This window comes from Saccostrea cucullata, unplaced genomic scaffold (assembly GCF_032062105.1).
Source record: "Saccostrea cucullata isolate Sc308-1 unplaced genomic scaffold, CSIRO_AGI_Scuc_v1 ctg13026, whole genome shotgun sequence".
Taxonomy (NCBI): domain Eukaryota; kingdom Metazoa; phylum Mollusca; class Bivalvia; order Ostreida; family Ostreidae; genus Saccostrea; species Saccostrea cuccullata.
In genome coordinates this window covers 18,597-34,457 of record NW_026936474.1, presented here as the reverse complement: position 1 = coordinate 34,457, position 15,861 = coordinate 18,597, and the positions used below count along the sequence as shown (strand labels likewise).

The window sequence follows — 15,861 nt, the reverse complement described above, 5'->3', positions numbered from 1 at the left end:
CACATTCCTTCAATATTTTGGCAAAGTTTGTTGAAGGAAATATAAAACTTGTTCTAATAATATAAATTAAGACCTATATTTAATATTCCTAGCAATATCATGTTGGAAAATATTCTTCGAGTAAAAGTATGTGAGGCTAAAGTTCCAAGATTTTACATTTAATAAATGTGCATATTTGCAGAATTATTATTATACTTCCAAAGTATACATTGATTACTTGAAATACTTTTTGATTGCTTTTTTAAATTAGTTATTATAAGTTTTTGTTTGTTTGTCTTTGTTCTGTTTTGTTTCGTTCTGTTTTAAATTTTATTCTTTTTTAATTACATTAGATTACTTTCAGTACTTTGATTAATTAGCATGCACAGTTGTCGAGATAAGGTTAGAGTGCTTTTCCGTCCGTAATATTCGCTATATAAGACGGTTTCCGGCGCTCGGCCCCTTCCGTTGATAGTAACCCTGTTGGTTTATGATACAACTGTCCTACTCATCCGCTTTACAGTAGATTCTTTTGTTGATTATGGCGAAACTTAAGAGTTTTGATCAGATAAATGAAGTTCTCCTTTTTATGTTTTACTTAATCACTGCCATGAGATGAGATGGATGCCTATACAGGGGTTTTCCTCTGGATTATTTTCTGTTTCGCTTCTGTTGACGTCAGGAAGGTGTCAGAGAAACCTTGTACCATAGTACCGGTAAGTCGACAGCACATGCGTCGGGGGGGGGGGGGGGGGGAAGGGGCACCCCCTAGTTTTTTGCAAATATATACATATTATAGGCATTGAAAATTGGGGTTAAACTTTTTCGTTGGTTTAGCCCACCCCCCTCCCCACTTTCTATTTGCCACCGACGCGTATGGACAGAAATTAAACAGACTCTGAGGTAGATCGAGTGTGGTGGGGTGGGGGTTTAGGTGGTTGAGTGAAATATTTAATGTCTAATCATACAATATTGAATCGGGTATTACTTTCTAAAAGAAAAATCACTTTTGTAAGCAATAATAGGTGTGACGTACAGAAAGGGAGTGGCTGGGAAAGAACCTTATCTAGCTGAAAAAAAAATCCTGAGATTGTCATCAAAGATTTTTTTTTTGATTTTTATTTATGATTTAATTTTTTTTATTTGATTATTTGTTTGTTTGTTTAGTTTTTTTCTGTTGTTGATGATAAATTCTCCCAATCGAGAACAGTCATGGAGAACTTTGTGGCTTTTGTTAAGCTTATCCGAAATGATTAAAAAAATATACCTATGTGTGAATGATTACAAATCACTAGAGAAAACACTAATTATTAAACAAATCATCACAGGGCCCCATGGAGATGATTTTGCTGAATTAGATTCAATATGCTTGTTATAGTAGCAAATAAATGCATAGTCATGCGTCTTTGTTCCAATTTAAAGAATATGACTAAAGGAGAGGGCAAATTCATTTCGATATTTTATTTACCCCCCCCCCTACACACACACAAAATTAAAATAGTTAAATTGATAAAAACTGACTTTAAATAATATACTTTTTTTACAATCACATTTTGATAGCTAGGAAAGACACAAAGAAGTAAAGAAGTAAGATTCCCACAGAATGGTGTGTTTTGTTGCTTCCTTTTATTTTTATGGAGTGGAAAAAACAGGAAGCACGGGCCCTTGACACCAATTAAAAGGACTTAGTAGATTCTGCGAATTTGGCAATTGACGCATGTGACGTAAACTTCTCTAAATATGAATTATAATGATACATTTTTTTTCTTTTTTAAGGAAATCATTGTTTGGTTTTGAGAACATACGCTGAGTATTGTAACACGCAGAGAAATATCAACAGAGATTGATATCTGAAGATATATTCCACGAAAAAGATTGATTTAATTAGTGTAACAAATAATGATAAAAAACAAAAATTCTAACATCTAAACAAAGAAAGCCATTTGAATTTTTTTTAATGGTAAAAACTGACTGAATTCAAAATGATATAAAATAAAAATTGCGATATAATATTTTTGTTAAAGGAGGCTCTAAACACTAACAAAAAGTGCTTCTTGGACTTGGTTAAAAAATATATCATGTAAAGATGTGCATATTGACACTATATTCATTTTCAACATAGGGTAATTGCCTTGATTCTGCAGGAAAATGTTTAAAGACAATGGACTATTCATAAACAGAAACACTGTTAACTACTTACATTGGAAAAAATAATGGAAATAATGAATTCAATTTCTTATTCTTGGTCTAGATTTTATGCAAAGTATATTTTGGTCTATTACAAATTGTGTAATTAACCAATCTCCACCCTCTTCTTCTCCTTTCAATCAAAAGATTTTTAAAAATTCATAGTAAAACTGAAAGGCCAACGTCAACATTTAAAAGATTTTGGTACCCAAAGGAAGAAACTGCCACAAGATAAATACAATTGAACAGAAGTACATGTACAAGTTCCCAAGTACAAACCGTTCAAAATATAAAGTTAAGGACAAGTTTTGGTTAAAAATCGCAAATGTGGATCAAACACCAAGGTGAAGATGTCCAAAACATTGTATCTTGATCCCAAGGAAAGGAGTTTGACCTTCTGTAGGTAAAGGAGTATATATGATAAGATCCAATTTTGGCCCCCTAAAAATCAACATTGTAGAATGACATTCAGATATGTTTAATTAATATTTATTTTGTAGAAGAGATTATATTAGAAATATTTCCAATATACATTTATATGTACTCACTAGCTGTAAATAACGAGAAATAATGCTATTTTTGCTATCTAACAAAAAAGCCAAAAATATGCCATTTTCTTGATGTTTTTTCTTATGAGCAACATAGAGCGCAGTGTAGAACATACATAATTTTTCTGTCACTAATTAGTATTGGATAGATACATCTTTGTAAAAATATAAAGCTTATTCTAAGCTGCGCTCTATATTTTCTGGAAGAAAAACTGCTTGAAAATAAGCAGTTTTATACAAAATATGCTAAAATGGCGGGAAAACATGGTTTTTATGATGTAATATTTCTAAAATAACGGCATTTTGATCGAAATGAAAATGACCGATAAAGGTCGCATATATAGCTGTACAAATTAAAGCTATATATAAAGTAAAATCAAGATATTCATTTTAAGGGGCCAATTGAGACAATTACCATATATCGCTCTTTGGTATGTTCCACAGATGTGTACTACAGTATAGCGGGTTTTCTTGGTGTTTTTCCCTGCGCAAATGCATACCAATAATTTTGGCAACATTTATTTCAGCGGACACAATGTTTCAGCTCTTTGCAATTGAACACAAAGAAGATAGAACACTTAACTATTTTAGCGATTAAAATTTTAGCGGACTATCAGGTTTATTATGATTTTTTTCCTAACTTTTCACACAAAAACAGATAAATCGATAAAAATTTAGAATAAATAAAATTTCTTACTAATCATTATCTACCTATTTATACAAAGACACAGAATAGTAACATTTCCTCGTAGTGTTTTGTTGCTTCATTTTATTTTAATGGAGTGCATAGCAGCGACGGGAAACACACACTTGACACCAATAAAAAGTTAATTGCCACACATTACGTATATTTCACTAAGTGTGATTTATAAAGATATGCTTCGGAGTTTTTGGTTTTTTTCTCGGGGAATTTTTTTTTCGGGATTTAAGAATATACATTGAATATTGTAAAGTATTGTTTTATCAGAAGAAATTGATATCTGAAGAGATATTCTAAGAAAAAAATATTAATTTGATGATTATAACAAATATCGATAAAAAAAAATTATAGTAACAATTAAACGAAGAAAACCATTTGAAAGTTTGCAAAAAAAAAAAAAAAAAAAACTTAAAGACAAACCAAATTCAAAATAAAAAAATGTATTGAAAAATATGAAATATTTTAGAATTTATTTTTCTTTTTTTTCAATTATAAGTAAACAGTTTTCGTTTGCTTAAATAGTTATATAATTTGCGTCACATACATGTAAATGAAGTAGTAATATTATTTTGATATCCTATTTAATGTCTTATTGATCCCCAACCCCCATTCCGTCCCATTCAAATCAAAAGATTAATCCATTTTTTTTTAAATAGTAAAACTTAAAGGCTAAGGTCAAACTTTTCACAATTATGGTACCGAGAGAAGGAAAATACATTTTAATTATGATTTCCCAAGTACCTACTATTCAAAAGTTAATGCTAAGGTTTGGTAAAATTTTGCAAAAGTGGGTCAAATAAAAAAAAAAATCAAAATGTGAGATATGTTTGTCCCAAAAATAGGAGACTGACCTTCGTTAGGAAAACTTGTCGCTGAGTTTTTATATTTCACATATGTATAACTTTTGGCAAGACCTTCCTTTGGGTACCTAAATCTTTATACCTTAACCTTGGAATTTGACTTGAATTTTAGAAAAGTCATGTTTGCAAAATAAATAGGGTATAAGTGTATCAATATAAATGCATGTGTACATATAAATGTATATTTATTAACATTTAGCGTTAACATTTTACTAACATCCCTGCTTTTTATTTTTTATTCTAATTTATATTTATTATATATACATGTATATTCTTTTCATTCATTTCCAAAACTATTTTTTCGTGTGTTGTAGTCTGGGGAGAAATGCCGAGCGATTCTGTATAAAGGTAAGATCTCTCTCTCTCTCTCTCTCTCTCTCTCTTTCTCTCTCTCTCTCTCTCTCAGAGAGCTGTGAAAATGAGACAATCGCTGATCTATTGTTTTAAGTCTTTTTTAAATATAATTTTCTAAATTTATGAAAGAATGCTGCAAAACCAAAACACCTGTAATGAACATGGATTTTGTTTTAAATTGAAAAAAAAGTTTACTGGTTTACATGTAAAATATGTAATATTGTCACTCTCCTTCGAGTTATCCTCTCAGGATTAATATTTATCATAAGTAAGACGTGGGGACAAACATTTTAAACATGTCAAATAGCATTAAGAAGACAAATATGGAGATAACGAACAGTATTCAAGATCAGAGGTCCGATAAACAATACAAAATAGGATCAAAGGAAACACGAACCTCCGAAACATCAGAGGTGGGACCATGTGCAATGGAGGAGTGAGCATCCCTTGCTGACCGGTAACACCCGCAGTGTGGGCCTTGTCATTATCGTGAAATAACCGAAAAATCCGTCGTCAATTCTGTGTATTAATTTATTCATCCATGCATTCATTTATCTTACTTATTTTGTCCATTTCAGAGATTAGAATAAAACATACAACAAATAGGGTACAAGAAAATCGAGAAATATATGTACATAAATGATATGAGAAAAAATGAATCACACGAAAGGCTGATAATATTTACATATCTTTTGAATATGAAAGGGTTTTAAACAAATTGATGGGAGCTGTGAGATTAAGCTACCCAACGAGTCTGTTATAGATGGCACAAGATGTCACTACAAGTATATGTCTGGAATTAAGTTTCCTAAACTCGATTTTCTCCCTTTGATTAAGGACTGTCAGTGTATGTTTTCCTAGGAATACTAGGGAAAGGTCGTCCTCTGGAAGGCCGCTGACTCAATGATAAATTGTATTTTCTAATTAGATCATTGTATCGGCCATGAACTTGTTTGTCAATAATTTACTTCGTTTTAGAAATTGAACATACGTAGAGCATGCTCTTGCATGTAGAATCCACTAATAGATATAAACTCCATATACAAGTGATGATGGTATATTGCTGCATGAAGTAAAAGTCATCACGTTTTCTTATAGAGCTTGGTACTTTGATTACCATTAACGTCTTGTCAAGTACAATATCTAAATATGAAAAAGATGTGTCAGACTCAGTGATATCTTTTGCTTTCAACTTACTGGGATGTATCGTATCGACGGAAGAATGGAATTAACTATTGGTAATTTTCAATACATCGTCGATATATCTAAATGTTGAGTTGAAGGCCACAGCAAGTGTTTCTTCTTTTACGTATATTTTACACTTTCATGTATTTTGTACAAAGAAATAACAAACAATGCATTGTTTATATATCTTTCTTATACATGTATATACTTTTTACTCGATTTTATTTTTTCTCGAGGAATGGGTAAGGGTAAAATGATTGGTAGATACTACTTCTTTTTAGTATTTTTTAACGATATTTAAAAAAGCAATGATTTTAAGTAGATTGTACGGAGCAGTTCCTTCAGAGGGAGTATCCGGGTCTTTATTACCATGGAAACACTACAATGGCGGCTCCTGGCCTCTCAATTTCAACTGTGCACAAACTTTACGGGGCACCACCGGAATTCAAGTGGTACTCAGAAGTTAACATCAACATTCAACCGAATACAAGTAATATTTTCATACCATTTGTATTAAAGAAAAAAAGAAATCTTCATATCGAAGCTGGAGAAATATCATATAACTATTAAAAAAAAAAAACTTTAAAAGTAATGGAAGTGAATTATTTGTCAACTTTTATTTCTTAATTAGTATATTTATCTCCTGCTTCAGAGACGTAGGTCATTGCAAGAGTTGATTTCCAGGATGGGGATGTCAAATAAAAAAAAATGCATGAATTAACTCCATTATATTAATACAATATGTCGTAAAATAATTTTTCTGTAATCAAACTTAAGTCGAGGAACTTTTAATACCTTGTTTTGCCGGTATTATGTGACAGAAATGACTCTCTTCCGCGGAAAATTTGTAAAGAAGCAATAACTATTTACAGCAGTGCGAGTTACCTCTCTTAACAGAGGTTTGTGATCCTTAATTAATCCTCCGAGTTCACACAGTAACAAAATCCAGTATCTTACAGCTTCTACGGAAAGAATCCAGGGATTTGAGGCGTGGATCGAATCTATTGATGGAAAGCGCTGCATTGTGTTGACTCTCTCTAATAATGGAACGTTATCGACTAACAATTCAATGGTGAGTTTATATGTTACTCTCTCTAATAATAAAACTTTATGGACTAAAAGTTCGATGATGAGTTTATAACATGTATGTTATTTTCTCATGGCTGGTTATCTACTAACAATACAATGGTTAGTTAATAGGTCACTCTCTCTCTCTTATAATAAAACATTATCGCCTAACAATACAATGGTTAGTTTATAGGCCGTGTACTCTCGATAATAATAAAAAGTTATCGACTAACTATACAAGTGTTGTTTTATAGGCCACTCTCTCTAATAATATAACGTTATCATCTAATAATTCATCGATGAGTTTACCGGTCATTCTCACTGAAAGCAAACATTCTGAGAGTATTGCATAAACAATATATGCCCCCTACAGGGTTCCATCTTTTTGTTAATGTTTCAAACTCGCTTGAAACATGAATTTAGTGTATCATGAACCCGATCGTAAATCATTTAAATAGAAATAAAGATACCATAATTCCGTCAAAAATCAATCATACAGAACGAAATTCAAATTTGATCTGTAATTCATGAAGATAAATCTACATACCAAAAATCAGATCAATTCAGTGTTCAGAAGAAAAGTGCAAAAACCAAGTGGGACAGACTGACATATGCAGGGACAGAAGTACAGACGGCTAGACAGACGAACGGACAGACACAAAGGAAATCTCATTCTAAAGCAATTAATAAATAACCAACTTTTCTCAATTTTACAAAGAGATTGACAAATAATTAAGGGGATTAATGTAAATGCATAATGGCACGAATTTAAAAAAACATACAATTTTCAGTTAAAGGTTGAAAGCTTATTTATAGGAATTGCCTAAACTAATTTTAATTTAGTGTCGTATTTACTTTATCAGAGAGAATTTGAAGTCTGGCTAAAACTTAGGATGTCCGCCAACATCACTGTGTGGCAGCTTCCAAGATCAACATCTTCTTCTCCAACCAGAGGCTTGATCCGCGCTGGAATAAACCAAAGTAAAGTACTATAATTCCCATGTCACCGGCTACTTCTAGCTAAAAGCTTGCTCCATGCCATAATGATAAAAAACTATTATTGGATATGGGAAAATAAAACTATTTAAGTCTTTAAAACAAATTGATAAATAAGGATGAGACGATAGAACCTTATCCTTGTACATTTAGACCAGTGCAAGAGGGACATCGCCAGTAACGCCTTATTTGGCAACATTTCAAACTGTCTCTAATATTCTTGGCATACCTATTAAATTAGACGGTAATTTTGTAAATAAATTTCCTTTAAGGTATCCCACCTAACAACTCCTACTCGTGGTATACTGAGATCCTATTCCGAAACAATTCACGTGACCGGATTGTCGAGATACAGTTTCAGTCGGCCCCAGAGAGTTATGGAATTAAGTATTACAACATTAAACTCCGGCGAGTGACACCATTGAATAACATGGACGCCAGTTATCGCACCACCACCCACGCCTGGATAGATTACGTCCTATCCCCATGGGTAAGTAAAGTTAAACAAATCAGATCTAAAACAGCAAAAATACACAATTTTTTACGATTTAAAAACGTTTCCCACGGAAAGTAATTTCTGTAGCACTAAAGCCATTTTATTGAAGTATAAATTATATATTACAAAACTTTATATATAATTTGTTACTTATATTGTGTTCTCTGAAGATATTTCTGACATATACTTCCTTAATGCACATCAATAACATTATTCTCAAGTTTTATCATCTCTTTTCCTTAAAGGTGTACGTCAAATTTAAAGATGTGAAGCCAGGAACCTACGAAATAATGGTTGGTATAATTTTGTATAAATCGGTACGACGAAGTGGGTGTAATGATAAATGATGAGCTGGTATAGTGAAATGAATGTTTATTGGTATTTTTAAATGAACGACAGCAAAATGTTTAGTAAATATTGGCACATATTATTACATAGTAATGAGGTGAGAAAAATTAGCAAAAAGAATAAACATTGTATGATAAGGGGATAAGTCCTGTATTTGTTATGCAGTTGAGGAAGCTCTTCGAAATTTTAACATAAGTGATCGAAAAGGTTAAATAAAAGATGTTTCATTTTAGCGAAAGTGGAAATAATGAAATATGAATTGAAGTTTGGTGAAACAGAAAAAAGAAGTTGTCTAAGAAAATCATGCAAACTCCTACACCTACATGGGACCTTGGTATTAAATTCTTAAATAAGTAGGCTTGAGGCGGCACAGCAAACGAGAATTGCTTCAATGGCTTCCGGCCGGTCATTATGCAAACATCCTTAAGAATTCGATTTTTGTGATTGATAGATAGTTATAAAATTTAATTTGCTTCCTGTTGTTTATTATATAAAGCTTTTGTTTTACCGGTAGGTGGAGCCTTATGATGACCTTAAGGTTAGCGGACGTACCTCCTGTCGCTGCAAGAAGTCCTCTGAGTGTTTCCCATGCAGAAGTACACTGAGCCCAAAGTTTACCATTACAGAATGTAAGGATTTTTAGAAGTGTTACCCATGTGTAAGTCCATCCTTAGATAATTGAACCTTACAGAAAGTTTGGATTCAAAGAAGTGTACCCATATAGGAGACCATATAGGCAGTTCAAGTTCATAATTACATAAAGTAAGGATTTAAAGAAGTGTTACCATATAGGAGATACACAGTCCTAAGTTTATCATTACAGAGATTAAGGAATTATAGAAGTGTTAACCATGTAGAGGTCACACAGAAAGTTTGAATTTATATTCTAGATTGTTAATGCTAACAACAGTCGATTTTTCTAAGCGTTTATTAAAGTATAGGGTAGAATAAGTGTGGTATTGAGTAAAGGTGAGCTATTTAAGATTCTACATTTCTTTAAATTTTGAAATACTTTTTTTTGTATCAGGGTTTTAAGAGCACTTGACTTAATCTATAGAAGAATTGTTAACTAAGCGCATTCTTAATGGAATTATTTGGTATCATGTCTAAGAATCATTCTAATACTGGTCGATTATATAAAGCTCAAATTAAATGTTATTCACCAATGCTTTTATTTAGTTCCATCATATACTTCTGAAGCTGGTATGAAAACGTCTGTGACGGTGCCCACATTGACGTCATCTGACCCCAAGAAATTGGATAATAAGCCCAAGCCTACTAACAACACAACACTCATCAGAAAACAACAAGAGATTTTTAATGGCTCCCAATCAACGGGCGGAACAACTCTCATTGAAACTCCACACAAGGTTTTAAGTGATCCACATTCGAACGACGATCCATCGTTCATCAAGACTCCAAACAGGGTCTCCAGTCGGTCCCAGGCAACAGACATAACTACAAAAACTCCAAAGAAAGTCTTCAAGAGGCCAACATCAGATAGTAAAATTCATATCAAAACTCTTAACAGGAACTCCAATATTTTCCAGTCAACCAGTGTCCAAACTGTCGCCAAAACTCCAAAGGACATCTTCACGCAATCATTTGTGTCCTTCAGACCGTCTTCTACTTTGGATTCGAGTTTGTCCGAGGTGTCCGAGAATAACAGCCAGCTGGAGAGGAATTTTGAGGAGGTTATTGAGGAGTCTGGGAGCGGATCACAGCCCAGTGGGAAGACGTTGGCGATCCCCGCCAGTGTCTTGTCTGTCCTAGGGATCACTCTTGGGGCATTAGCGTCTATCTTTGCCGTTGTCAAGTTCAAAAGAAGAGGTAAGTGAAAACCTTTTTCATTATTTTTCTTTTGTCATATGCGTATCTTTGAAAAAATCCTGAAATAAGTCAAAGCTAATCTTTATCACCCTTACATACAATAATTTTGGTTTTACAGGTCCATTTGTTGATTCAAAATCAAGCTCTCCCAATCCTGCACGTAAGTGTATTCATTCGATTGAATTCCTGTCTTACATCATCATATAACGTAAAGATGACTCTTTTCATCCTTTTTTCAGGTATTGAAACATCTGTGTTGATCGTCCATGATGTTAAGCACTCAGATGATGCTAAAGGTCTGATGAGTTTGATAATTAATGATCTTCATATCAGCGTGAATACGTTGTTGTTCCCAAACAAAAGTGGCTTGATAAACAATTCGGACTCCTCCATAATTGTTCTCTGGATGAATCTGCATTCTTTTACAAAGTTTGAATGCAGATTTCTTAAAGACAAAGAAATACCTTCTATAACACAGACCCTTCTTCAGAGTCGATTTGTTGTAATTGAATCGAGGAATACTGCGTATCGTATTCTGCCGCGGATTCAGTACTGGACAAAATTTGTCTTAGACACAGAGCTAGACTTATTTCTCGACTTCCTACGTAATAACGTAAAACAAGAGCCGCGAAAAAGCTGGACAACTAATGATCGGGTTATTACTGAAATACCAGAGACACCTAAAACGTTCCCGATACCGTACAATCGAATGGACTCGGGCATCCATAGTGAATATGAAAATGAGACAGATTTTCCTTTCTTGGAAGACAAATCCCAAGAGGAATGTTCAAGTATTGCAGCTGTTACAATTGGAGAATACCAGATGGGTGTACCTTTTGGATATCCAAATAAGGTCACTGCCTCGTTTCCACAGTTCACTCTTTCAAATTCAGCAACCTCTAAACATTCGATTTTATTGAAAGGATGTGGAAAAAGTCAGGAGATTTCACGACTGAACACAAGAGAGAACTTTATTCCTCCAGAAAATACGTCTTACTATGATGCGGACGGCAGTCTTTTTTCGGAAGCAATTATGATCTTCAACGAACGAAACATGAGACAAACGGGTGTATCTGAAGATCCCCGCTCCCTGATTGAGGAGAATTTGGGTACGCTTTGTAACTCAATAAATCATCGAAGTGGAACACCTGTCTGTTTTCAGAACATGGTCGGACTGGACGACGATGAAGAGGAACCTAAAGACGAGGAGAAAAGTGTGGAAGTAGACAGGGATGAGGAAGAAGATAGAAGCGTTGAAAAAGACAGAAGCGCTGTAGAAGACACTATCAGTGTCGGAGGCCTGAGCTGTTGACTTTCAGAATTCAAATCTTACCTCAAAGTTTGATCCTTTCTCATGATTGACAGGAATTTACCTCAAAACATGTTCTCTATCATGAATATCATTCAGTTTACAGTGACATATGCTGGTTTTTTTACATCCGACATATGAGAGCTTACCTCTACAACTGAATCTTCGCCAACCAATATGCAGGAAAATACGTCAATAACTGGTTTCTCACAAATAACTGGTTTCCAACAAAATGGAGCTTATTGCCTTACATCGGTCTCTATCTTTTAATGTACAGGATATTTTTGGCTGAAAACGTACTTTTCAGCATGATAAGATGAACCCAAATGTAAAACGTTTGATGGACTTCTTTATTTTAGTCCCTTGTCGCTACGATGAAACACACGTAGACATACTAGTTCTATTATCTTATAGCCGAAACGGCTGAACACCTGACTTGTGATGCAGTAGGATTGGATTCAAGGTCCAAATATACTATATTTTTTTTCCGTTTCTGTTTCAAATGTAAAACTTATTTGTTGGAGTTTATTAATCAATAGAGGAATGGGGTTCAAACAAACTTTTACTGGGTCGTAGAACGGAAATTAATTTTGACATGATAGGTTTTTGGAATATCTGTAAGAATATGGATGAGAGCCGACACAATTCAAAAGCATCAGTACCACAAAGGCAATGATAAATTGATGAAAAGTATTTACCCACAAAATCCAGGTACCTCTTCACTCCATAAACGTAGGTAATTCCAAGGTACATTTCAATATATTTTGTATTCTGTGATGTTTTGCCGCCAAATCATTGCCATCTCCATAATATTTTTGTTTTAATTTCTATATAGAAAAGTAATGAACATAGAATATAGTGTTAATCAAAAAAGAAGTGATAAATATATTCAGGGTTAGGCAATTAATCTATACTTTTGTTCAAGTAACGATTTTTGTGTACCTTACTCAACGTTCGCAACAAATCCCACATCTTGTGCTATTTGTGAGATTGTAAGTGATTGTAAGTAATCCCAGTTCTTTATTTTCACCATTAACATTTGTCTGGTCTTTGTGCGGATCCAAGCAACAATAACATAAGAAAGGGGTTTCCTTCGTGTTTTGCCATGTATAGATATAAATTGAAATAGTAATTCCGTATATGGAATAATCTAAGCGTTCAACGAGTAGAATAAGTTGTATAAGATGTACTTTTAGGGCAATATGATGATCTCAGGAGTAAATTACATACCATGCCGGATCTGCAGGGTTCATTTTTATGCCCCCGTAATCGAAGATTCTTCGGTGTATAGTGTTTGCCCTCCATCAGTCTGTCTAGCTGTTTGTAAGAAAAACTTTAACCTTGCTAATTACGTTTGAGTGGGTTAGGTTATGGCTTTCATATTTCAAAGGCGTATTATCTGTGACAAGGCCTTTTGAATACCATCAAATTTGATCTTTCAACCTTGAATTTGGAGTTTGACCCACTTTTACAAAATAAAATTACTCCTTAGACTTGGTCATAATTTTTTAATGCTTGGTGATAGAACTTTCATACTTCACATCTGTCTTAATTGTGATCAGATCCTTTAGCAAGTACATGTATAATTTTTTTACCTTTATCTTAACGTTGACCCATTTTTTAAAAAAAAAGTTTAACCTTTGTCATAACATTTTAACTATTAGACGGAGAGCTTTCACATTTCTTGTGACAAGACCCTTCTTTTGGAACTAAGAATTTTGAGCTTGACCTTGACTTTTGCAGTTCGACATACATTTGATGAAAATTAATTCTTACATTGGTTGCTATATTTACGGTGGCATCAGTGTTTCACAAACATATCTTGTTTTCTTAATTTGTTTTCAGGCCTGTGGTTTTCTTAGATGAAAGCTGTGTACAGTTATTACACATTTTTCTCAATAATTTATGATTCAAATCATCAGCATAGGTACTTTTGTATTTTAAATAAAATCTTAAATTTGTTATTTTCAGAACAATCATAGATTTAAGTTAGAAGTTTGTTTTATGTTTGTATGTTGACTTTTTATTACACATTTGCAATTTTTTTTAGTTATGTTCGTCAAATAAATCTTCGTTACTATAAAATCTTTTTGTTCTGTCAATAACACTCTTCCCGGTTTTTTAAAATCTATTCAGGGAACGCCAGATGGCAATATGTACCGGACTTCCTGTCATTACATTTAATTCTTATCAATAAAAAAACAATTTTGAACTTAAATTCTGGATTACTGTATACAGGGAAATTTTCGCCCCCCTTTTATTTTCGACATTGTCACAAGTCGGCAAATTTAAAACGAAGCGAGTTCAAAGAACACAGTATCATTTCTTAAACAGAACTGTGACTGAACGAATTTAAAACGGGGCAAAATTGTAAGCAAATGTAAAACGGCGAAAATAACACGGAACGAAAATAAACCTGTATACAGTAGTTTATTCTAAACTTGTACCTGGAAGTATTTTTATTCCCAATAACCGAAATTTAATAGACACGTGATTTTTTCTGATATATTTGTTATTCTGTTTGTCTTCACAACCTTTCACATTTTCAAAACTTTTTATTGGTTTGAGTTTTGGTTTTCACAAAGTTCAACCTTCCAGTTCCAATAATTGCATCCCATTGTTGGACGCGGAGACCATTCCTTCGGATGAGACAGTATAGACCGAGGTCCCGCGTCGCAGTAGGTGTTGGCGCGAGAAAGATCCCTCCCAGCGCAATGGCCCTGAGTACCGAGTATAAGACAAAATTTGCATCTCTACACCGCCAAGTGGTGCCGTCTTCATCTCAGTGAAAAAGTTTCGAAAGTGACGTTAAACAACATACAATCAATCTACCTGCATTGATTCTCTTACTGTGTCAGGCAGCATTGCATGACTACACCAATTTAGAGCTTCACATTCCAAGAAGTGACGAAACCACAAACTGTTTCCAAACATTAAGAACTTAAATGTTGATTAAATGAAAAGTTATAATAACTATGAAAAATAATTTTCAACTTCATGTGTTAATTTCAACAATGTTGATAATATTTTAAACTCCTTGGTTCTTTATTTTCATATTTTTTTTTTCAAAACAAAAAAACGTGTTGAAAGTTGTTAAATTAACTTATTTTTTAAGAAACGCTGTATGCATTATAGAATCGTCGGGTATATATTTGTCATTGTTGCTGTAAATTGTTTATAGGTGTAAAGTGTAGTTATAAAAGACAGTTGTTTCAGCTATACAAAAGGTCAAATGTCATAGCACAAAGAGCTTCGTTTCTGAGCATCAAATCAATGGTCAAATCAGAGTTATACTGACCATTTGTCATTAACTACAAGTTGTGACAGAAAACTTTTTATGTCGGAAAGACAGTATATAAAGTACTTATTATACTGAAGGGTCGGACAAGGGTCATCAAATTTTTCTGTCAGTGATTAAGTGATACGGTATCATTGTACAATCACCTGTTGTGATCAGAACAAACCAGTGTTTGTTTTAAGTGCCCGCCACTTAAAAATCAAGTACCGAATTTCTTCTTGTAGATACAGTACTTAAAAATGTTACATAACATCACTCGACAAGCATCTGCATATTCAGCCATGTGTTATGAAAATGTAGGCTTAATTTCGTATATTTTTTTTTATAATTAGCTCAGATACGCATTATCTATCTTTTAGAAAGTCGTCTGAGCGTTCTAGAAAATACCACTCTTAATCTTAAATTCGGTCTCTCGGTTATTGTTAAATGCGGATTAAAACACTTAAACGGAAAGACACAATTACACATAATTGTGAATTTGTTTGTGATATGATCTTCTTTTGGTAAAAAAAAAAAAATAAGTAAACATCCGGTTAAAATTGGTAAACATCCAGTGGATATAAATTTCCCTTGCTATAACAGAAAGAAAAACACTGATAATTCATTGTAATCAATTTCCTAAAATATATCTAAAATTAGGTCAAAAGAGTAGACAAATGCTTTTTTATAACTGATTTCCAAATGATATAGCTTTTTATGAAGT

The 15,861-nt window shown here is 33.3% G+C and overlaps 1 protein-coding gene across 2 annotated transcripts; it reads left to right on the top strand.

Annotated features, from left to right (window-relative positions):
- The first annotated feature begins 438 nt into the window (after nucleotides 1–438).
- LOC134245678 (uncharacterized) lies at nucleotides 439–12,729 on the top strand. Of its 2 annotated transcripts, none has more exons than XM_062727950.1 (11): nucleotides 439–695; nucleotides 4,589–4,622; nucleotides 6,133–6,303; nucleotides 6,773–6,885; nucleotides 7,745–7,862; nucleotides 8,150–8,367; nucleotides 8,619–8,666; nucleotides 9,236–9,350; nucleotides 9,901–10,551; nucleotides 10,670–10,711; nucleotides 10,791–12,729. In XM_062727950.1, the coding sequence occupies exons 1-11, from the start codon at nucleotides 600–602 to the stop codon at nucleotides 11,861–11,863; spliced, it is 2,679 nt and encodes an 892-aa protein (XP_062583934.1). In that variant the 5' UTR covers nucleotides 439–599; the 3' UTR covers nucleotides 11,864–12,729. The 2 variants fall into 2 exon arrangements, with proteins under 2 accessions (XP_062583934.1, XP_062583935.1); XM_062727951.1 differs by having other exon boundaries at nucleotides 443–695; nucleotides 6,136–6,303; nucleotides 10,791–12,728.
- Nucleotides 12,730–15,861: the final 3,132 nt, after the last annotated feature.

What these genes read in the sequence shown, in the direction of transcription:
- LOC134245678 (XM_062727950.1), top strand. Translation starts at nt 600, where the DNA reads ATGGATGCCTATACAGGGGTTTTCCTCTGGATTATTTTCTGTTTCGCT. An exon ending in AACCTTGTACCATAGTACCG is followed by an intron (nt 696 to 4,588) that starts GTAAGTCGACAG and finishes CGTGTGTTGTAG; the next exon opens with TCTGGGGAGAAATGCCGAGC. An exon ending in ATTACGTCCTATCCCCATGG is followed by an intron (nt 8,368 to 8,618) that starts GTAAGTAAAGTT and finishes TTTTCCTTAAAG; the next exon opens with GTGTACGTCAAATTTAAAGA.